General features: G+C 41.2%; 1 protein-coding gene across 1 annotated transcript in view; it reads right to left on the bottom strand.

The window, feature by feature from the left end:
• Positions 1-2218: 2218 nt before the first annotated feature.
• The window catches only part of TPH2 (tryptophan hydroxylase 2), a 62512-nt gene continuing 39982 nt past the window's right edge, over positions 2219-24748 (bottom strand). The window contains exons 9-11 of the mRNA XM_028747685.2: positions 6153-6248; positions 3820-3953; positions 2219-3716 (exon numbers count right to left, since the gene is read on the bottom strand). Coding sequence (XP_028603518.2) covers positions 3542-3716; positions 3820-3953; positions 6153-6248 — 405 coding nt within the window. The 3' untranslated portion in view covers positions 2219-3541. The remainder of the gene's footprint in view (positions 3717-3819; positions 3954-6152; positions 6249-24748) is intronic.

Raw genomic sequence — 24748 nt, 5'->3', positions numbered from 1 at the left:
ACTGACACCCACCTCCTCGCCATCCTCCGTCACCCCGCGAGTACTTCCTTCCCCATTCCTGTGCTTGCCCTAGTTGCCCCAGTCCTGGCTACACCTGGCGCTGGGATTCTCCTCCTCCTCTCCCACCTCCCCATTGTCCTGCCAGTTCATGACACGGAATGACTGTAGCCCAGAACATTTGGAGGGCACCAGTATGGCCTACACTGATTGGCCACAGGTCTCTGAGGTTTTGGACTAGAGTATTTCCAGCCCTCCCTGCAGATGCCAGGGATGGACTTTAAGATCTATCATGAGTTTGTGGGTGCCAGTTTCCTATAATCCCTGAATCTAGAAAGTGTTAGAATTTAACCAAGGCTTGGGGTGTTGCCAGACCTCTCTAATCTGTGGATCCAGCAAGTGTTAAAATCTAATTAAGCCAGTCTAGTTTCCTGTGAGCACCTGGGTGAATGGCCATTAAGAGAACAAAGGGATCAAGAAGGCTCAGCAGGCGATGGCAAATGGGTGAGGGGGCCCTCCCTCAACAGGTAAAGCCAGAGTTTAGAGTAGAGGGGTGAGAATTAGCAATAATGTGACCTAGAAGTAAAGCAGCAAGCTGGAAAGCCAGAGAGACAGAGCATAATGTTTGTTCATTAGGGTCTTGTCAGTCTTCCCAAAAGTTAGCTGTATGGTACTAAGATTACTTTTGATGTTTGTTTTAGTGCATGAGCACTTATTCTAATCTGAACAAGCAATTTCAAAAAAGATCATTGATCCATCCCTGAAGTGCTACTGTTCCTACTAACCTAGGCTGCCCAGACTGCTTTCATTTCAGAAATTAGACCGCAATTGTTGTTACAAAAAGATGACTTCCATCCTCATCCGTTTACTTGTAAGGAATCGGATTTTCCTCAGCTTTAACAGTCCTCTTTTGTGCATGTGAAAGTGGCCCACTAAATAAACACCACTTACACACATCTAGAAAAATCCATTGGGATATTCTGGATAATGCAGCAAGGAGTACAGTGGTACCTCAGGTTACATATGCTTCAGGTTACATACACTTCAGGTTACAGACTCCGCTAACCCAGAAATAGTGCTTCAGGTTAAGAACAGTTTCAGGTTAAGTACGGACCTCCGGAACGAATTAAGTACTTAACCTGAGGTACCACTATATATGATGGCCACAGATCATTTGCAAGCAAGGGGAAATCATGTCAGGATTTCCACAGCTAATTTAGAATCTACAATTTCTCTAGAGCCAAGTGCATTTTGTGATTAATTTGTCACATTCAATTACAAATTAAGATTTCCCCTATTTTTAAAAAAAAGCTGTTTGTAGTCATAGCTGCCCCCCTGTGAAAGACAGACGCTTTCTTTATAGCTAATCATACACATGGACAAACAGAGTTATCATAAATTATATCTCTTGATTTAGGCTATGATTTAAGAAGAATTTTCAAACAAGCAACTAGATATCTCCTATTTAGTTGAGAGAAATTGTGCCTGATTAAACATCCTACTAAGGCGTTACTACTATTGATTGATGAATTGTAATAATTCTTTTCATATAACAATTAGTTAAGAATTACAGAGATAAGTGACTAAGTGCATATTTACTCTGAAGGAAGCTTGCTGAGTTCAAAATATTGCAGCCTTTAATTTCTGATTTGCCATCTTTTAAGAAAAATATATGAAGAATGATGTTGTGCATCTTTTTACTATTTGGTGCGATCTATAAATTAGGGATTTCTGTATGATATGCAAGTGGAACAGGGCTACACACACAAAATGAAAAGGTGCTTCAATGTTTGGAAATAACTGTCCGTTATGTATATTATAGCCCAAAGGCCATTTAACAGAGACATATTATGTTCTTCACCACGTTGCATAAACCACAGTTAAATCTAAAGGCGCAGGGACAGAAACAGTCATCACCAGCCAAGCAAGAAATATGTCTCCACTGAACAAGGAAAACAAAAAACATTGCAGTTTTTTGCCTCTCAAGTTCTGGTGGGAACCCAGTGGTTGTGAAAATGTGAGGGAAGAGGGGAATGTGCATTGCTAACAAAAAAGAGGAGACATTTGTTACATTTTCCTTTAAAACAAAAAACAACCACCACGTCATAAAGAAAACAAAATCAATTCCAAGTCAGGTTTTTCAATACCACATTTATGCATGGTGTTAAGGGTGGCCTCGCATATCTCTGTACATCACTTTATTACTCAACACTGAAAGTGAGGGCTGCACTGTAAAGCATTGTGGTTGAGCTCATGATGAGGTGTTCATTTGGGTCAGACATGCAAATCAACACTCAAAGCTGAGGTAGCAAAGTGATGAATGAGTGAACGTGTGTAAACCAGCTCATAAACACGTCTGAACTTCTGGCTATATCAGGGCTTTGCAGGCTTATGTCAAGGAAGTATATTCTTAGACAGTCTCCTGGACCTTATTGTGCTCCCAGAGTTTCTTTCAGCAGCTTCATCTGTGCAACCAGTTCTAGAGGAGAGTGACGTGGCCATGGATTCCTTGATAACCTCAAAACTGGAACTGTTGTAATGTACTGTGCATGGCGCTACCTTTAAGAACTTTCCAGAAACATCAACTGGTTCAGAAGGTGGCAGAGCGCTGGGTGCTGTAGTGCATCTGCCAATGTCCCCCACCGTGCTTCTCCTTGTCAAGGTTTTGGATCGCTCGGTGGCACATTATGCCTATGTGGAAAGAATCACACTAACTCCCAGTTTGTTTCAGGACACAATTTAAAGTGTTGGCCTAAACTTTTAGATCTTTAAATAGGTTGATTCCCAGGTACTCTCTGCATGAACTTCCCCATTCTGGCCCTGCTTTAAGTACAGGGCCGGCCCACCCATGAGGCTAGGGGAGGTGATCATCTCAGGCGGCAGATCCACAAAGGCAGCAGATCCCAGTGTCAATCTTTCTCTCCTTTGCCCCCTTTTCCTGATCTTCACTCGTCCCTTCCTCGCTGGTGGGAAGCGGAGTGCCATTTTGAGGCATGCTTGGGCCAGCATTGCCTGAGATCAAGGTGGCTGGTACAAGGGACAGTGCCTTTTTTGTTGTGGTGTCACGTTTATGGTACAATCCCCTCAACTGAAGTTATCAGATCTGTCTGCTAGGCTAGTGAGAACCATTTAGTATCAGAGAACATAAACTTTTTAAAAAATGCAGTTCTTATTGTAATTTTGCTTACAGCTGCTATTGCTTGATGATGATGATGATGATGGATGCTTTTTTTTGTCTTTAATATGTGCATTTTTATTGACGTATTTGCTTTTTATTGAAGTGTATTCATTTTATGTGTTTGTAAGCTGCCCTGGGAGCTTTTTAAAAGCTGCATGGCAAGCTAAACATTGAAACAAATAAGCAAAGGATACATGTTCCACTTCCTTGCGGATCTGCGTGTTAGCACTGGCGTATCTGAAGCGACAGTCGGATAATATCACACACTAAGGAAGTGTAACGGTCATGCAACAGAGAAGGAACAGACATTGCATCGCATAATGGTGTTAAGGTAGCTACACTCCAAATCCCACAACACTGGATAACTCATATCCCCAAGTATCTGTTCATTTTGCTTAAAGCGTCACACACTGTGTTCAGGTCACTCCGAAGATCCTGGACAACGTTTTCAATACTTCTGGTGTCTTTCAGAATTTCAATGCTTTGGGTGTATGGGTTGAAATATACTGAAAAGGGACGGTTGATTGATTTTGCAAAGTCCCTGAAAGTTTAAAAGAAAGAAAATTAACTCCTATTTCTGTGCCTTCAGATAAGAGAAAATTAGATTTGGGGGTTGTTTTGAAGGGTCAAGTGAAAGAACTTGCCTCATTTTTTCTTTGGCTTCTTCAAAACTTTCAGAGACAAAGTAAGCTTCCTGGAAAGTCGTGATAAGGCATTCTTGCAAGCAGGTTGTCTTTGGATCAAATGTTTTCACACTGGCTTTATCAGACAGAGCGTGCTGCAAAACAGACGACATCATCTGTTAAATTATATTACAGAATGCTCAAGTGTTTCTGTACACCCAGCTTTTACAGCATAGTATGCTCTCAAACACAGTTGCTAGTCTCACCCATTTTATATAGAGTGGTCTTTAATCATCAATAGGATGAATCAATTTTTATTCAAAAAATGGTTAGTTGCTGTAAGAGCCTTTCCCCCAAATGATGACATGATCGAAAACAACTAAGAGCTATCTCTGCCCCATATGCATAAGCGGCTTAAATCATCAACCTTGAAGAGACAGTTATCAATAAATATTCCAAGCAGAATTACTGGGGTAGCGCAAATTACCAGCTCTTCCAGGCAATAAACGTTTGCCCATTTTACAAGTAAAATTTAATCTTACGATATTATTCACACAACTTATGCCATTTGTGTGACAGTCAATATCGTATCTTGAAAATGCATTTCGGTCTACAAGTGAAATAGATATATGGTGAACAGTTGATAATTTTTAAAAAATTGTATGTTGATAGAAGACATTATTACCCTTTCACGCAAATACTGCTAGGGAAGGACTATGCAAACAGATAGATTATAGTGATAAGAGGAAGCAAAGGAGGACATGCATGTATTTCCAAAAGAGCAATTGAACAGCATCCTTATGATAAGAAAGAGAAATGAATTTGCTGTGTTTGGACACCATATTAAACTATAGTTTAGCGGAGCATGAACAGGCCCAGCCTCTTTCAGGGTCCCCACAGTCTGATCCCAGATGCTCCTCTGTGTGGCTTCACCACAGTCAGCAGGGCCAGAATAGTGTTTGACATTTAACTATGCTGACTTTAAAGAGGCCAGATTTGGAAACTATAGTTTGAAATTGGCTTGTTTGAAACAAAGCACAATCACTTTCATTGGTTCAGACAATACGATAAACTGTAAGCTAGCCAAAAGCGGGGCATAACGGGCTTATACATTCTCTGCCGTCATGCGAAATGACCTAGAACACAACCCCTGTGCAGATCAGGGGTTGTCTGTATATATATGTTTTTAAGTGTTCAATATCAAAGGCAGGCACACTTTAAATCAGACATTCCCACACTTGTTCCTCTCCAGACATGTTGTTCAAAACATGTGGAGATGCAGATGGGATAGAAATTCAACTCAGCTCTAATTTAAAGGTGAATCTATTAAATTCACACTTTCTAAAACAATATGCAAACAACACAGTTATCCGTTTGCCATTCACACATACCCAGTTGCAATGCAGTTCTCCAACCGATAATGTGTATAAAAATGCTTATATTAGCAGAAAGTGTGCGTTGAAATGAATATATTGGTAAAAATAGCAGCAGCACTGGCAAGAGGAATAGAGACATTCCAGGATCAAATCCGAAACTGGGATGGTTTTTGTAATTCCGGGACTGTCCCTGAAAAATCGGGACGGTTAGAGGGTATTCCCAATTCCCCTCACAGAGCTACAACTCTCAGAGTTACATGTGAAGAGAGATTGATTGTTAAACCACGCTGCAAGTTGCTAGCCTCACTACACTGTAGGTTTCTTAATTGTGGGGTTTTTTTTTAATTCTGCTTGAGAAAATAAACCTTCTGGAAAAGACACACTTAAATATTGGGAGGTTGCCTATGGCAACAGGCATTTTCGGATGGTGTGTTTTCAGATTGCCAGAAATGTTTTACAACATCAATAGAATTATTTTTAAATAAAATTTAGACCGATGTAATGTTATAGATTGTTTACACAAATGGAAGGAGTTTTTAAAGATCAAGAACCCCCACAATATATCCCCTGGTCTTTTACCAGTATCATTTCAATGTGCTTTTGGCAAAAGCCCACACGCTGGCAGAGCGCTGCTTCTGGTAGAGCCTGGAAGAGAGGTATTTCTGCTTCATTCAAACACTCTCCAATGGCTTTGCTTGGAGGTTAGGACTGCACTGCCCATTTTGCCACTCTGTTTCTTTCAAATCCATGCACTTGTGGAAAAGGAATGAATGCTTTATTTGGAATCGGGCACCTTTTTGAAATGTGTTTTTCAAGCACTCCAAAACACATGTACTAACGGTTACCAGGGCCGTTTAGAAAGAGGTAAATACAATCAGCCTCGAATTATACAAGAAATATGTATCTTTATGCAGCAGAGAGCTGGTTACTAGCCATAAATAATGCAGGCTTATGTATATTTATTGTTTACATTCCTACCTTGAGTTCTCCAATGGAAGATAGAAGCCCTGCTCCGTAAGCCCGGAGTTGCCCGTCTTGCTTACAAAGGCCAAATTCAATAGTGAAAAAATAGCACTGTAAGAAAGAGAAATAGATGCCCCTGAGTCCGGATGTGTGCACAAGTTCAAAGAAAGCATGTCATCAGGGCTTTCGCTTGCGTACACCACTACTTCAGAATTTCATGTTTTTTAAATAAGTTCAATCAAGGACATACACATTTCAGTACTTTAAATGTAATTTTCCCACAAAGGGCAAAATCAGGGACGCTCTGATTTATTTCCTCCGGCTCCGTCCTAAATCTGTTTAAGAAGTGTCGCCATTAGAATCAGCATGATTCATGGAAGGAAGCACCTATGGTTGAGGCAGTACACGTGCACCTTTGTAGCAGCCAGTAAGTATGAAGTGTTTGCTTGAATATGTTAAATTATTCCAAACCATCTTCGCCCACATACACACAAAATCAACAAAAAAGGCACAGGTTATATATACATATACATACACTTATATACAGTTTTGAAATGCAGCCATATCATGAAATGCTACAAAGAAAGAATCCAAAATGCAGGCAGCTGTATTGATCCATATATATATAATATTAATGCACACACACATCCAAAACAACTGCAGTGCATGGTGTAATACCCAGTTATTAGAATTAACTGACAGTCATATATTAGGAAGCTGCAAATGGTCAAGTAGTGGCTGACTACAATGCTGAAGTTTAGGTAGGGAGTCCCAGGTTCACATCCCTGATCAGTCAAGTGGCATGGCTGCAATCCTATACGTAGTTGCCTGGGAGTAAGCTCCATTGAACTCAGTTGTGCTACCTTCTTACTGCATAGCCACCTTATGGAGCATATTTAAAGGAAAAGGTAAAGGGACCCCTGACAGTTAAGTCCAGTCGCGAACAACTGTGGGGTTGTGGAGCTCATCTTGCTTTACAGGCCGAGGGAGCTGGCGTTTGTCCGCTCCACAGACAGTTTTTCCAGGTCATGTGGCCAGCATGACTAAGCCGCTTCTGGTGAAACCAGAGCAGCGCACAGAAACACTGTTTTACCTTCCCGCCAGAGTGGTACCTATTAATCTACTTGCACTTTTTTGGCGTGCTTTCAAACTGCTAGGTTGGCAGCAGCTGGGACAGAGCAACGGGAGCTCACCCTGTCCTGGGGATTTGAACCGCCAACCTTTTGATTGGCAAGCCCTAGGTTCTGTGGTTTATTTAGACCACAGCACCACCTGTTGTCCCTATGGAGCACATTTAGCTTCATTAACATATCTGCAACCTTTAGCTTTTAATTCAACAATGCAAACAATTCTGCAAAGTTAAGCTTTTACTGCTAGCAGGAAATAGGAACCCCCTAAATGGAAAGGAGTGTCGAGCCTCTGCTTGATTCTTTTCCTCCTTCTCAGAGTTCTTCTATGGAGTGACAAACAATAAACAATAGAAACAATAAACAATAGAAACACCTGAAGGCCTGAAGATCACCTCAGTCACTTGCCCACGCCAGGAGGGGCCATCGCTTAGCCTAGTGCATCCTGCTCTGAAAATGCTTCCATTCCTTCCCACCCACCCTTTCCTACTCCATCAGTTTTTGGTGGCATTACTGCAACCATCCAGGGATTTTTTTCTAGAAAAAGAGGTGCCAGAACTGGTTGAGCTTTTTGGAGAGGAGCACCCCAAAAAACACCGTGATGCCTGCCACCTCTGTCATGCTGCCCCAAGCGCCATGCAGTGAAACGGCACAGCAACACTACGGAGGTGACAGAATGCAGCAAAGAGGTGCCAGGACTCAGTTCCGGTGAGTTCCGCCTGAAATAAGCCCTGCAGCCATGGAAATAATCAAGTATTGAAAGACCTACATTGGCACCCAGTACGTTTCCAAGCACAATTCAAAGTGTTGGTGCTGACCTTTAAAGCCCTAAACAGCATTAGTCCTGTATACCTGAAGGAGCGTCTCAAACTCCCATCGTTCAGCCTGAACACTGAGGTCCAGCGTCGAGGGCCTTCTGGCTGTTCGCTTACTGTGAGAAGCAAGGTTACAGGGAACCAGACAGAGGGCCTTCTCGGTAGTGGCACCTGCCCTGTGGAATGCCCTCCCACCAGATGTCAAGGAAATAAACAACTATCTGACTTTTAGAAGGCATCTGAAGGCAGACCTGTTTAGGGAAGTTTTTAATGACTGATGTTTTGATGTACTTTTAATCTTTTGTTGGCTGGGGAAACCCAGGCACATGGGCGGGGTATAAATAATAAATTGCTGTTGTTGTTGTTTACCTGTGTGAAAAATGAGATGCAAAAAGACCTTCTGTAGGAGAGTTGTGAAAGAACCTGCAGGTTTGAATTTGTAATCTTAGTCAAGACGAATGTGTAGGTATTCTTGAAAACCCGAAAGCCTGAATTAGCACCAGTTTATTTAACAGAATGGTCGAGCTGCACATAATCTGAAAGTTAGCCTGATAGTATAGTATGATTACCACCAGGTGGTGTTTCTGCAGTACATTAGGAAGAAACACAAGGTTGCAAGGCTGTTTTGCTGTTGATTTTAACCACCTTCTCCATGTGATCCACTGTTGGCAGGGATCCCAAAAGCCATTTAAAGCACACGTACGGGACTTGCACTAGCCAAGTGGAATAATGGACTTTTCATGGAACAGCTGACTTCCATTGCTTATCAGAAAGTGCTTTTTAGAATGCTTCTATCAGTTTGGCACGAGGCATCGGGAGCTGCTGTTTGAGGAAAACAAATCTAAAAAGTCCCTCAGGCCCACAGAGCTAGTTCCACATTCTCCATAGATCATGGCCTTTATCTCCTGTGGTTTTCAAGATATATGAATTACTCATATTACTCTGAATACAGTTGACTCACAATTTACACTCCTTTAACTGGTGCAAATTCAGCTGGTATGTGCTTGGCCAAAAATAAATTTAAAAATGAAAGGGAGTGGTTGTCATCGGGGACAATGGCCATTGCACTCATCTTAGCATCTGGAGGTACAGGGAGCATGTGTTTTGACTCTGTGTGATTAAGTCATCTATAAACACAGGGAGACAAACAAATTAGCACAGGCTAATGAATAATGGCATATTTCTGGAGAGGGATACATGGTTGTATAGTCATGGTGTTAATTCCTGTTCTATCTGATGTCACTATTTCTGTTGCAGAGAGAAGGCAATCTAAGCCAGGAATAGCCAGTGTTGAGCCCTCTAGATGTTGTACAATGACAATACACAACAGCAAAACCAACAGCCAATAATGGGAACTGCAGTTCAAGAACATCTGGAATGCAAAATGTTGACTACTCCTGATCTAAGCCATCTCAGGTTTAATGCCAGCAGCCAAGGTAACTAAGGTAGGTGATAGCATTTTCTCCTCCTTTCATTTTGACTAGCCCCCTCCCTCATTTTATAGATTATAAAGGATCTAGAAATAACATGGGCATGGGTCCTACCTAGCAGTGGCGTAGCGTGGGGGTGCAGGGGGGGCTGGCCGCACCGGGCGCAACATCTGGGGTTAGGGCAAATCCACATGTTAGGGGGCGCAAATCCACGGGTTAGGGGGCACAAATTACTTGCCTTGCCCCGGGTGCTGACAACCCACGCTACGCCACTGCTACCTAGGCTTCATCTAGCATTAGTATGCTTCCATCAATTTCCCCTTTCATCTCTTCTGCCCTTTGAAAATCTTCTCTGGAGAGTTAGGGGACACTCTGGAACAACACAAGAGGCCGTGCAGGAGCCAGGAGAAAAGAGAATTGGCAAATACCTCCCCCAGTTCTGTTAGCAGGATCCTAGTGATCCCAGTTCTCTTTGTGAACAGTAGAAGCCCTTCTCTTTGTGGATGCCTAGTTAAGATCCAAGCCATTGTGTGGAATAGTTTGCAATCTTCTTGTCACATCTATTCATTTGTAGAAATGGGGTATTATTTACCTGTCTGCCAAAGATGCTCTAGAATTTAATTCACTTATGCTTATGCGTAAGGTTGCCGATAACAGAGAACTAGCGGAATTAGTGTTTTAAAAGGGATGTATTCCATCACCGTATATACATGCCAAAATAACTCATTTTCATTTTATAAGGGATAACAGTCTTTGAAAAGCCTGAGTTTTGAGAATATATATATATAGATAAACTAAAGATAAAATGTCCAGATGGTAAAATGTAATTTGTATCTGCCAAGTTCTAATTTTTATCAATACCGTATATTTAGAACAACCCTTCATATGAATAATAAGAAAAAGCTACTGCAAATGTAATTTATTTCCTGTATGCAGCATCTATGGTAGATTCTGATTCACAAAGCTTTTGTTAGGATAGAGAATGAAGTATCTCGCCCAATGCTGCCATCTTCAGATCATTAGTCCTTAATACAATTATTTTAACCTTTGAGGAATATTCTGTTGATTTCACTGCTTTGGAGAACTATTCTGGCAATAAATCCATTCTAATTAAGAAAAGATAAACTAAAAATAGAGGATTCACATTTTAAATAAGAATAGGCTCCCATCAGGCTTCACTCTGTTTTCTTTAATTTCTTTAACATATACTGAGTTATTCTCTGCTAAGCCTTTTAAAGTTTTTTTTTTAAAGTATTCTTAAATTAAAAGGGGGTAATTAAAAGCATTCCTCAAACCAATTCAATTATCTGAGATTCTCCTTTCTTTGGTTATATTTATTGCTTCCTTCCACAGCTACTAAAACAATGTAGTAGAGAAATAAATAGTGATTCTCAATTTAGATGCCTTTCAACATACAAAGGTATTCTGAAATACTGGCTCCCTGTCCATCAAAAGTGCACAAACACATCAGGTGTGCAGCTCATACAGTTCCTATTAAACTTAATAGTTTCAGTAACTGAGATAACAGCAGATGCACCTATCATATCCCATCAGAAAATGTTTTTACAAATGCTCATTCCTGTTCCTTTAACTGAAGTCAAGGGCCTTTGCCCAAATTCACCTAAACAGGAGCATAAGTGATGCTTCCTCATGCATGAAGGCCTCTTTACACCTTCAAATGTCTCTTGAATATGGGCGAGTGGAAATTGCCCCATTAATGTCAGTAGGAACCAGAGGAAGCCCTAGAAATGCACAATCGGCAGGGAGTTTATTCTGCTGAGCCATTAAATTGAGGCCTCCTGTGGAAATGATCAATGCAACTCGCTGGGCCAGGAGAAGCTCACCTGATAAAAGGAAACAAAGTTTCTTACTCTACTATGCATTTATTTGATAGAGGCTGGAAGGCATTTACTTGAAGCAGCATTTTGGGGCTACAGATCATTATTAAAAATATATATACCGTCGTACCTTGGATCCCAAATGCCTTGCTAGTCAAATGTTTTGGCTCCCGAATGCCACAAACCCAAAAGTGAGTGTTCCAGTTTGTGAATGTTCTTTGGAACCTGAATGTCTGACACAGCTTCCAATTGGCTGCAGGAGGTCCCTGCAGCCAATCAGAAGCCACACCTTGGTTTCTGAACATTTTGGAAGTCAAACGGACTTCCGAGGTACCACTGTATATATGAAGATGATTATTTCAAAAATGAGTGTGTGTGACAGAAATCCACACACCTTCATAACAGCATAGGAGCTTCCCAGATCATTTACTGATTTAGTATCTACGCTAAGCATATATTCTAGAAATAAGTCGACCCACTGATATCAATGGTGTAACTTTGGGTGGAAGAGGACAAGAGCTGGACACAATTTACAACCCCTTATGTCTAATACAAAGCTAACTGTGGCCACTCATCCAAAGATACAAAATACCTGTAATTTTAAAGCACTAAGAAACAGTAGCAATTCAATTGCTGGCATTGCCAGATCCCTAGCTCTAGCAGAATTGTGTCCCCTCCCATCCTAAACAGAAGAGGGAAGCTTACCTTGACCTTTCATGTATCCTTGGCCTCTTCCACTTTTATATCTCCACAGCATCACCCTCTCTTCTCATAGGGAGTCCTGTCTGTGTCACTTCTGAACTAGAAGCACACAGCACAAGAGATGGCTAGAAACACTATTCATGCTACATTCATTGCTGAAGTAAGGGAAATGGGTTGGCGCCAGTACAGCAGCCATGGTGCGTCAATAACAGCAATTCTCCACCTGGTCTCCACAGGAGGGGTTTTTTTGCGGGGGGGGGGGTCAAAGTTGTAGCTGAGGCTAAAAATAACTGGTACTACTGAGAGAAAAGAAGTTTCACTGTCTTGACCATAGGTCATAAGAGAAAGCATGTAAAATACATGTGTAAGCAAATAAAAATTTGTGGCACAATAAAAAATAAATTCAATAGTATGCAATAAACCAAATAGAAACATATACATTCAGATGTAGTTAAGATTTGCTGGGTTATCCAATTGGTGTCCCACCCTCTGATGGAAAGCTCTTTGATCCAGCAGAGCCTTCTGTTAGTGAAAGGAGGAGTGAGGGAACCTTTAGCAACTCCTTCCCCCATCACCTCCAGAGCAGGTGGGCATAGTGTAGGAGGGAGACTCACTCACTAAAGGCCTTCTTGAACCCTGTTCCACTGACAGATCGCTCCATTGGATCAAAGAGTCTCCCATCAGCAACTGGATACTGTGGGAACTGCAACAGGAAGGATCATTCAGTTTGTAACTCACAAGTTAATTCCGTTATCACTGAGTGGAGGTGTTGCTTAGGCCAGTCCCAATGTGACTGCAGCTTAATAGCCAAATGGATATGCTGTTCCCTGCAAGCAACATTCCCTTCAAATGAGTAGAAACTTGGCTTATCTCTTCTATACAATATATTCTACATCAGTTCCAAATTACAATAAATATAATGTTGATACCTATGGTATTAATAGTGCCAAGACATGGTCCAAAGATCTGTTGGCTGCAATAACTAATTAATTGCTTACAAAATATTATAATACGCACATCTTTGTGGCTGGAATTACCATCTTAACATAAAGAAAACCTTTCCCTAAATGAATATAGTAGCAAAACGGATATAAGTTGTCCAGAATCTCATGACATTTTACAGAGCCATGGATGAAATAGTTCATGAAGCACACACTGTTTGAGTTTAAGTGGCCTTCTACATTGACAAACTAAAGCTGAAAATGTGTAGGAGTGCTAAAAAACTCTCTTGAGTAGTATGCTACTGCTACTTTTTGAAAATCAGCCACAGTAGTTTTCTACTGTTTACTTGCTTCCAATACATTTACCAGTGCCTTTAAACATTACTTACAAAAGATTATTCTCAAGTGTCTCATATTCCTAAACGTCTGTGGCAATGTCATGCTTGAACAATAATGCACACTTCTTTTGGAGAGGACACACAAGACCTCCAGAGTTACTCTGCAATCTACTCTACTATTATCTACAATCTATTCTATTATCAGTCAGACATTACATTGCCATAAATATGACTGCCTCTCCCAAGAGTACAACCATGTATTTTCAACATAACATTAGAGGCAGTCTTCAATTTTACCTAACATGGCTAGCAGGAATGCATGTGGCAGTGGTTTAATCATTGCTTTTCACATTAGAATCTTAAATGCCTGTAGTATTTGCATATTGAAAGGCATGAGGATTGCAGTAAAAATCTGGAAGTGTTAAATTAATTATGGGTATTTTGGTGGTTTGCATAATCATGAAGAGAAAATTTCCATAATATCATATTGTGGAGGAAACTAATCAATATGCCATAGGTTGTGAAATATTTAAATCTGAAAAATGTGCCCAGTCTCCCTCTCTCTTTGTCTGTCTGTCTCTTACTCACTCACTCACTCACTCACTCACTCACTCACTCACTCTGTATCTCATATACATCCAGGAGTAATCCTGAATAATAGTCATTCATTAACAGAGTGAATTACAGTGGTACCTTGGTTTAAGAACAGCTTAGTTTATGAACAACTTGGATTAAGAACGCTGCATGCCGGAAGTAGGTGTTTTGGTTTGTGAACTTTGCCTTGGAATGAGAACATGTTTTGCTTCCTGTTGAGTGTGTTCAATTTGTAAATTGAGTCCCCCACTGATATGGGAAAGCATGCCTTGGTTTAAGAACGCTTTGGTTTAAGAACGGACTTCCGGAATGGATTAAATTTGTAAACCAAAGTACCACTGTAATCAGAACTTGACAATATTCACTTGTAAATAAAATCACTTAAAACACAAACTTGGTTTCTAAATAAAACAAATGAAATAGAGCATGTTTTCATAACATTCTTTCGTTCAACCATTTTCTGCAAATTACTACCGTAAAAGGTGTTTAGGCTTCTTTTGTGATTCCCCAAACACAACTCATTTCGTAACAGCACTGCATTTCTCTCCATTCTCCCTCAACGTTGCACAGGGCTTTTGCTAACACACACTTTGGAAGAGTTCATTTGTTAAAAAAAAAACAAAAAACAGCAACCAAAAAACAGAACACTGAGCAAGTGTGGCGTTGCTTTCTTGTATTTTATAATACAGGCGTTCAGTTGGCTACTGTGAGAACAGGATGCTGGACTAAATAGGCCACAGGCCTGCTCCAACAGCTTCTTCTCAGACCCTCCAAGTGTCCCTATTTTCTAGGGATGTCCCTGATTTAGAGAAGTCATCCTGGTTTTTATTTGATCCCGGAATGTCCCACTTTTCCTTAGGGTGCCCCTATTTTCACTGGAGAAATGTTGGAGGGTATGGAGTTATCTGACCTCTGGGCCATCCAAAGGCAATCCTGTATAGGGAAGTTTTTTAATGTTTAATTATGTTTTTATGTATGTTGGAAGGCGCCCAGAATGGCCAAGGTTACACAGTAAGATGTGTGAGGTATAAATAGTAAAATTATCATTATTTTCTTCGGAGAAATGTCGGGAGGTATGTCTTCTTACATTCTTATATAAACAAAGCCAGAATGATTACTTTTCACACTGACATTGAAGCATGTGGATTTTTCTATGTACATACCTCTTTTTTTATCTATAATCTGTTTTAGAGTCATGTGTAACTCTCAGCAGAACTTTCCAAACTCTCATTATGCAAAAGTAATTAAAATTCTTGAAAGGAAATTATAAGGAGAAAAAAAAAAGATAAACACACTGGAAACTGTAACATGAGCAGAATAAAAATTGCCCATAAAATTCTGTTGACGCAACTAGGACACACAATCAACTCACAGGCCACATTCTCATGGAGTGTTTGGCAGTGGTGTTGTGTGTTCTCATGCTGCCTTGGGCACTTGTGCACCGGGGAGGCAGGGCACGGGCTGTGGAGGGCAAACAGAGTCTGCCATGTGCCAGCCCAGCCCTCACCGCCAATGCCACCAGCGCAACACCAATCCTGAGCCGCTTTGCAAGGCTAGACTGAGCCCAGCCTTGGAAGGCAGCTCAGTGAGGAAAGCATAAGAAAGAGGCCATGTATCCTTTGATCCCAGCCTCACCCTCAAGTGTGGCTGTTGGATCCCAGCCTCCATTAATTAAAAGTTTCCTGTGGAACCCCTGCTTTAATTGTGCTTCCAACTAACTTCACAGTGTCACAGAAGAGCGAAGGGACTCTGGTATGAAATGAACCATATTTAAAAATGAATAACTGGGATAGACAGACACTGTCAATGGACTTTGTATTTGGTAGAAATGGAGTGAGTTGTTTTTGTTTTGTTTTTTGTATTGTGGCAGAAGTGGGCGAGGGTAATCATTCAAACTTATTTTGATCTTTTTTTAATGTTATTTTTATAGCAAGACTTGGTAAAATATTAGGAAAGGGAAAAGAAAGGGAAAGGGAGTTTCCATTATGCTTCTTCAGCAGAATTTCCTCCAGGTAGCTAAAACTTATATATTGGCATTATCTATTGCTGCACAAGTATTTGTAGTGCCTCAGGTAAAGTGCAGTCCAATGCCTAACATCATTTCTCAGGCAACCTTCCAGTGCAACTTCTGTTAGGAATGACTGGTGCCTGTTTGGGATAGCTTCTGCAACTTCTAAACAATCAAAATATATATATTATAATTTGGAGGCTGATTCCCAAGTGTGTAGTATCACATGGCTTTGGGAAAGGGTACTCACCATGTGAAGAAACCTTACAATGAGTCTGCCCTAATGCTAGGAAGCTGGAGAAGTTCAGCAGCAGTTCTTTATGGACAACAGAACATTTCTTTATGGACAACAGAACAGCATAGCAGTTAGGACTTGCTACATAGGTAAGACTAAAGTTCCAATGAATTCCCACTCAGCTATGGAGGGAGCAACAGCCAGAGAGGAGAGGAGAGAAGAGTTTCTGTGACATACTAGAGACACGTCTCTTAAAGAAACAAACCACAAACTATACTTAAAATTAAACAACAGGGTGCCTCTGAGCACATTATGAATTTGTTTCCAGTACCAGAACTGAACCGAATGCACAGTTATTTCACACAGAAGTCCACACTTTGCTAGCTTTCTTCCTTTCAGCAACTTAATTTAGGTGGGGGAAAGCCATTTTGTTGTTGTCATTCTTATACAATTCAGTGTCAGAAACCCTCATGGATGTACTTCAAACCAGCCAGAGATCTTCCAGTAAAGCCCAGATCAATCTTCTGCCTGTCCCTTGATACAACCTTCTTTTAACAAACAAACAAACACTGTGTAATGTCAATAACATTCCTTATTACAAGATCAAGATCACTCAGCCTATGAAAGGATGCAAAATCGCAACGCAGTGGATACAACTCTCCATTCAACATGGCCAAACAGTCATTTCCCTCAACCTCAATGACTTTGAGCATGCTGTTTAAACCAGCCCGGTGACTTGGGCTTTTTAACAAAAAGGGAAGGGCTGTAGCTCAGTGGTAGAGCATCTGTTTTGTATGCCAGAGTCCCCAGGTTCAACCCCTGGCATCTCCAGGTGAGAATGTCCCTTGTCTGAAACCCAGGAGCTAGCTGAACCTGCTCTCTGACTCAGTATAATGCCATTCTCACCATTTTGGAGAGACAAAGTTGCCATACCCCTCCACCCCTGCAGGAAGAGGAGAGATGGTATCTCCCTAGAGGAGAATGTGATGACCTGAGGACGATTTCGCCCAATGGGGAGAAGTGGTGACAGGCTATTTAAGCTTGCTCTGCCCCACACGCTTTAAATACGTACAGTGGAACCTCTGGTTGCGAACGGGATCTGTTTAGGAGGCCCGTTCGCAACATGAAAAGAGTGCAACCTGCAGCAGCGCATCTGCGCACGCACGGGTTGCAATTCACTGCTTCTGCGCATGTGCGTGATGTCATTTTGCGCTTCTGCGCATGCGTGAGCGGTGAAACCCGGAAGTAACCCTTTCCGGTACTTCCGGGTCTCCACGGGATGTAACCTGAAAGAACGTAACATGAAGCAAATGTAACATGAGGTATGACTGTATAAGGTGTGAAGCACAAGTATAATCTGGTAATAGCCACTTCTGAGGGCCAGCACATTACATCTAGCAACTGCTGTGTGATATTTTTATTTTTATTATTTCTCCAATGCTTTGCTTTTTTAAGGCAAAACAACTATAAGTAGTTTGGGGTTTAGTGGAAAACCTGTAGTGGGAGTGACTGCTGAGAAGAAGGGGGGGGTGTTTAACCATTTCCATGTCAGCTCAAAAGTGCCCCACCACTGATGCAGGAGAAAACATTTTAAAAAACCAACCGAGAGAATAGCAGGTGGCAGGTGCTTTTAAGTAGATAATACCTGGCAAGAGAATGTGTCACACACACATTTCCTCCTCACTCAAGCCACTCAACAATGCAGCTTTGCATTTGATGGGTGGTGGGAGGGGAATCCAGTTGCAAAACGGTGTATCTGGCTTTCCTGGGCCAGACCACCCCAGTGCAGATATTTGAAAGCTTTTGTAAGTCCTGTTTTCATTCCCTAACCATTTGTTTCTTTATCTCCGTCAGGTTCAAAGATTTGGAATTTAATGTCATTAATTTATCCTGGCATTCCAAAGCAAGAACAATATGCTGTGAAAACAACTCCCCTTCCAATTGACATTAAAAAGTGTGTCACATTCATTTATATTCAAAGTTCTCTTGAGTAGCTTAAGTCGTTGCTTCTTCAAGCTGTTGCTCTAGTTTTGGCTGTCGAAAATAGTTCACACTTATCTCAAGGGAAGCAGAATCAGCCTTTTGACATTCTTTCCGGGGCTCCTAAAGAAGGGATCCTCTGAATGCCAAGCTACAAAATAAAAGCAGGGTGAACATGCATCATCCTTGTCCTCCCACACCCTTCACTGGGGGATTCTGCTTTCCATAAAATTATTGAAACATCACTTCCCTTTTGCAGGGCAGGGGTAAGAATCATTCAACTGACTTTGGAGGGCTTTGTTGTGCTCTCTCGGTTGTAAAAAATACAAGCTGCCATCGTTCCTTTCCGGGGAAAACAACAGTACCCCACACAAACTGAAATGAATACATTAGGAGCCAGAATTGTGCCTCATGAATGCCCACCCCCACCCCCGTTCTTCAATTTGCATTACATATATAAACCACAGAGCCTTGCCGATTAGAAGGGCGGGGGTTCAAATCCCCGCGACGGGGTGAGCTCCCATTTCTCGGTCCCTGCTCCTGCCAACCTAGCAGTTCAAAAGCACATCAAAACACAAGTAGATAAATAGATACCACTCTGGCGGGAAGGTAAACGGAGTTTTCGTGTGCTGCTCTGGTTTGCCAGAAGCGGCTTAGTCATGGTAGCCACATGACCCAGAAGCTGTACGCCGGCTCCCTCAGCCTATAGAGCGAGATGAGCGCTGCAACCCCAGAGTCGTCCGCGACTGGACCTAATGGTCAGGGGTGCATTTACCTTTACCTATTACCCACTCTAGCTGGCATCAATATGGAAATATAACATATAAGATGTCATCATGGGACACATTGTCATCAAGTGTTATATGTATCCCTGCCCTACTCAGCAACTACTATTGACAAGGACCAAAGTGTGAGAATATTTGGGGGGCGGGTCACTGTTTTAGTCTCTTGCTACAAGGGCAAAGCTAGATGCTGCAGCCCTTCTCATGCAACATGTGAGCATTATCAAGATGCAACTCCATGTTAGGATCAAGCTTTTTAAATTTGTCAATAGGGCAACTCCATTAGTTATATTTTGTTAATCCCTTCTGGACTAATACAGGTATCAATATGCCCCCATGCAATAGGCATGTGGGCAGGTTATAAAATGAAGGAAGGCACATACAAGAAATAAAAAAAGGTAAATTTTCATGGGCATTCAGATTCTACAGTAAAGTTGGTACCACCTAGAAGTTTAAGTTTCACAGTTAGGAAGCAGATGTGCTCAGACGTAACTAGAGCTTTGCATATAAAACCCAAAAGAAAAACAAGGCGTTAATGTGTGGAATCTTGCCTTCACAGCCATTGTGATAGTATACACAAAACATAATAGCCAGGTTCATGCTGCTGCTTAGGAAGTTACGCCCAGGGGAACAATGTCAAGAGGATTTCAGAATCTGCTGAATGTGTCACCTGACACCCGGTCATGAATAGTGAGTTCATTTGGGTGATCTCATGAGACCTAATTTAGCTGCTAACAAGGAAAAACCACCTTGTCAGTTGTTTGAGCTGCATCTTGTGGCCCTGTTTCTACAAATACACGCACATATATATAAAAAAAACACGATGCCTCCGACAAAAACAATATAGCAATTGCTCATTTTAATTAAATTGGTAAGGTATACATTTTAATGATAAGTTCTAGGACACTGTCCAACAAAGTTGCAAGTATCAGGATATGTGTTTATAATGGTAACATTCATCTAACCCTGTTTTAATTAATTGCAGGTTAACTAAAATGGTTTCACTTTGTTTAAACAATTACGTTTCTAATATATATTGTATCATGGTTGAGACATTATTCTTCTAGAACAATTTTTTTTCATTGTTCAAACAAAATTTCATGGACTAAGTAAGGCATCTGACAATTCAAGGAGGGAGGTGAGCCCTGAGTAGACGAAGGGTAAGTGCTGGCAACAACTTTGTGGATAGACGCAGCGGAATGGATGGATAAATGGAAGATATTTTATCTGGATTGGAAGCACTGCAAGTGAATTCTACTGCATTGTAAATCATCTGGAAGTATGCTGTTCCTGTTATATGCATGCTCCTGCTATATGTTTTACGCAGCCTGGGGAGGGCTTTGCTCTGAAAGATGGTAAACCATATACCGTACTTTTCCATGTCTATGTTTTTTTACTCTAAAATTTTGTTCAAAAATGTGCCTCGTCTTATACAAGGATAGTGAATGGGGTGGTCGGGTGACTGGCTGCAGCTGCAAGCAGGAGCTTGTCAGCCACGATTGTTGGCTGCTAGAAGGGCTGCTTTGGATTGGCTGCTGCTTCTCTAATTGGGTTGGTGATTGGCTTCTGCAGCAAACACTGCTGTTGATTAGCTGTCACTGCCATGATTGGTGGCTGCTGTTTTGGGGCTTGCACGATTGCCAGTGGACAGCTTTTCTCAGTCGGGTAAGAGATTTTTTGCTGGGGAAGGGTATGTTTGTGATTGGCTGTAAAAACTGGGAGGCTTCTGGATCAAGATATAAGTCTCCTGATTTGAACCTGAACAATACATCAACAGAGTAACTCGTGGGTTGTGAGGAGAAAAGAGGATGGATCTTTTTAAATGCACCTTCTAATTATGCTATTAAGAAAATTCGCCAAACTGACACCTCTAATACAAAACATTTTTTCAAAGAGAATTTAAAATCTGCTGGGATGTTTGTCAGCAGCAAATGTATGCCTGAAATAATGTGCCATAGATACAGATTTGAGTGGTGACTCACCATTGAGTTACCTGTCAGAATCTGTAAACATATTATAAAGGAGCTGAACAAACAAAATAAAAAGCAAAAGCAAAGGTAAGATTTTCATGACAAAGTTTGCACCTGGTCTATCATCAGTGGTCATCTCAATTACGAAAAGCAGACAATCAGAAATGTTTTTTGAGGTTAAGAGGAGATCATTAATTTGACCAGTATTTTCATTAGTGACAATGCAAAGTCCAACATTTGAGTGTCAAGAAGTCCTGTTGAGGCAACGTTGAAAGTAGGATGAGGTTTGTATGTACCATGTCGGGCAAGTTAATGGAGTACTATAAACTCTCAGAAGCAAAGAAATAAATCTTGTGGACAAAAGGATCTATTCAGTATCTTGGTAGAATCAATATCATGGGGAAACAGAGGGGTACATTCATTTAGAAAACAAATCATTCATTGGTCAGAAACTGTAATTGAGTTTCATACATTACGCCATTTACCTTCCTGCTGGAGCGGTACCTATTTATCTACTGGCACTTTGACGTGCTTTCGAACTGCTAGGTTGGCAGGAGCAGGGACCGAGCGATGGGAGCTCACCTCGTCGCGGGGATTCGAACCACCAACCTTCTGATTGGCAAGTCCTAGGCTCTGTGGTTTAACCCACAGCGCCACCCGCGTCCCACTGGCTGGGGTAGGGACAGGCTAAAGAGTCCTATAATTACACATCAAAGTCTACTTCTATGAGCTCCATCTCCCTAGTTCTGATGAAAACCTTCCAGTGATTCACATTTCAGCCAGCTAGGGATCATGTGTAAATGCCCTCAGTGTTGTCAATTGATTGCTTTCACTCATGGTGCTGGATGTTCACACATTTGTCTCACATCATTGATTTTATAGATACACAATGATACACAAATAACCATTCTTGGGTCTGTGTTGTTTTGGTTTGCCATGAAAGGCTTAAATCTGGTGAAACTGCAAATGTTTGGGCTCAGAAACAGACAATACACACTGCTTGTTTAATATATCCATGACCAAAACCCTTCCAAGGTTCAGGAGAACAAGTCTTCGATTTGTCAAAGCATGGTTGAATTTAGGAATGGCTGTCATAATTTTTGGAGCTAGATATAGATATTATTCTTCTCTTCTAGTAGAAATATTTCCACAGATCTGCTTAACTAAGCCTGATTAATTAACATAGCATTAGGAAATAAATGCACATTAACATGGAAAAGATAAGACTGAGAGGTGATATGATAGCTATCTTCAAATGTGTGAAGGGCTGTTGCATGAATGGTGGCAAGCTTGTTTTCTGCTGCTCTAGAGGGTAGAACCTGAACCAATGGATTCAAATTACAGGAAAGGAGATTCCAGCTCAACATAAAGAAGAACTTTCTGATAGTAAGAGCTGTTTGACAGTGCAGGGATCTACATCTCCTTCATTGGAGGTTTTTAAACAGAGGTGGGGGGCCATTTGTCAGGGATTCTTTATCTGTGATTCTTACATTGCAGGGGATTGGACTAGATGACTCTTGGGGTTCCTTCCAACTCTAGGATTCTCTAATTCTATGCCATGATTATCCATTAGTTTTCAGTAATTGTATATCAGAGCCTTAAAAAAAAAAATACAGTCAGGTTTTCCCCACCTAAGCCTAGAGTGACATTCTCTCTCAGCTGTTTTCCAATGACATTGTACTGTATCTCTCTTTGCATGTTTGTAAGAAGTGAAGGCTGGTCGCCAAAGAATTGATGCCTTTGAATTATGGTGCTTGAGGAGACTCTTGAGAGTCCCATGGACGGCAAGAAGATCAAACCTATCCATTCTTAAGGAAATCAGCCCTGAGTGCTCACTGGAAGGATAGATCCCCAAGCTGAGGCTCCAATACTTTGGCTACCTCATGAGAAGAGAAGACTCCCTGGAAAAGACCCTGATGTTGGGAAAGATGGAGGGCACAAGGAGAAGGGGACGACAGAGGACGAGATGGTTGGATAGTGTTCTCGAAGCTACAAACATGAGTCTGACCAAACTGCGGGAGGCAGTGGAAGACAGGAGTGCCTGGCGTGCTCTGGTCCATGGGGTCACGAAGAGTCGGACACAACTAAACGACTAAACAACAGCAGGAAGACGTTTGAATTTAAGGCACCTGCTCCAGATCATTTGAGTGCTGCAAATACCAAACATTATAGCTTTAGTAAGGTATTCTTTGCCATAAATAAGGATGTTGTGGTGCTGAGTAAGATGATAAAGCAGCTTTCTTTCAGCTCTAAAAATATATACATGAAGTTCTGAGAATAGCACAATAAAGAATGCAGGGTTGTGTTCTGCATTCATTTATATATGTATAGTTTACTATTATGCATCTACTAAATGTAAATGAAGATAATATTTGCTCCAAAGGGAACTCAAGACAATGGCAAAATTCCTCTTTGGTTCTAGGCAGGGACAGCTGGGTTTATAAAAATTTCATTAAGCCGTTCTTACAAAGAGATCATATCACACCTCCATTAAAATTTTTGAAGATTATATTCCATTATCCATCCCTGGTGCCCTTTAACGCTAAGATGCCAATCCTTCTAAGCTGCATCATCAAATAATTAATTAAGCCATACCCTAGAAAAATAGTTAGCTTTTTTCTGGTTATTATGTCCAATTTTCATTCATTCGTTCAGCTACCCAGAGAAACAAAAGCACCCTACCCAGCATCAAGCAGAGAGAAAGAATCAGGTTGCACAAATTTGATTTGGTTGTTCACAGTGGAAAGTGATTAATACAATTTCCTATAATATACAGCAACACTGAATACTAAGAGGAGTCTATTTTCCACCGAAAAGAAAAATAGCTTTGATTCACATGGCTGAAAAGAACCATAACGGCTTGAATCTTTCTTTGCAGACCTGAATGTTTGAAGCCATACTGCTATACAGGAATTATGAAATTATTTCTTTGGTCTGACCTCTTGTTTCAATTTTATAAGTTTTCAAACATTCACATTATTAACTCAGACGAGACCGCCCACTGACTAAAAGCAGCCACGCGCTTGTCTTAGCCTTCTGTCTCTAAGAACAAAGGGGCATAAAAAGTTATTTGCTGGATTAGTCCAAAGACAGCATCCTGCCTTTACAATAGCCAGCCAAATGCCTTTGGGAAACCTTCAAGCAGGATCCAACCACAGCAGGGCGCTCTCTCTCTCTCTCTCTCTCTCTCTCTCTCTCTCTCTCTCTCTCTCTCTTTCTCTCTCCCCCTCCCTCTATCAACTGGTATTCAGAGGTGTGCTGCCTCTGGTACTGGAGAAATTAAGCACTGATAGCTTCGAATTCTCCAGGAATGTTCAAATCCTTTTTCAAACCACAACAAGCTGGTGGCCCTCACCATACCTGGGAGAGAATGGTATGGCTTACCTATGTGCTATGTGAAAAAAGCACTTCATTTTGTCTTTCATGACCACTAGATGATCATGAGTTCTAGTACACTGGTACCTCGCAAGACGAATGCCTTGCAAGACAAAAAACTCGCTAGACAAAAGGGTTTTTTGTTTTTTGAGCTGCTTCGCAAGACGATTTTCCCTATGGGCTTGCTTCGCAAGATGGAAACGTCTTGCAAGTTTGTTTCCTTTTTCTTAACACCGTTAATACAGTTGCGACTTGACTTCGAGGAGCAACTCATAGAACGCGGTGTGGTAGCCTTTTTTGAGGTTTTTGAAGACTTTGGTGATTTTTGAAGCTTTTCCAAAACTTTCCCGACACCGTGCTTCGCAAGACGAAAAAAAATCGCAAGACGACAAAACTCGCGGAACGAATTAATTTCGTCTTGCGAGGCACCACTGTATTTCGACTAAAGAAGGAAACATCTCTCTTGGGCTCATCCA

The sequence above is a fragment of the Podarcis muralis genome, chromosome 10 (assembly GCF_964188315.1).
Source record: "Podarcis muralis chromosome 10, rPodMur119.hap1.1, whole genome shotgun sequence".
NCBI classification, from domain to species: domain Eukaryota; kingdom Metazoa; phylum Chordata; class Lepidosauria; order Squamata; family Lacertidae; genus Podarcis; species Podarcis muralis.
The sequence above is the reverse complement of the archived record's forward strand: the minus strand, read 5'-3'. Positions and strand labels throughout refer to the sequence as shown.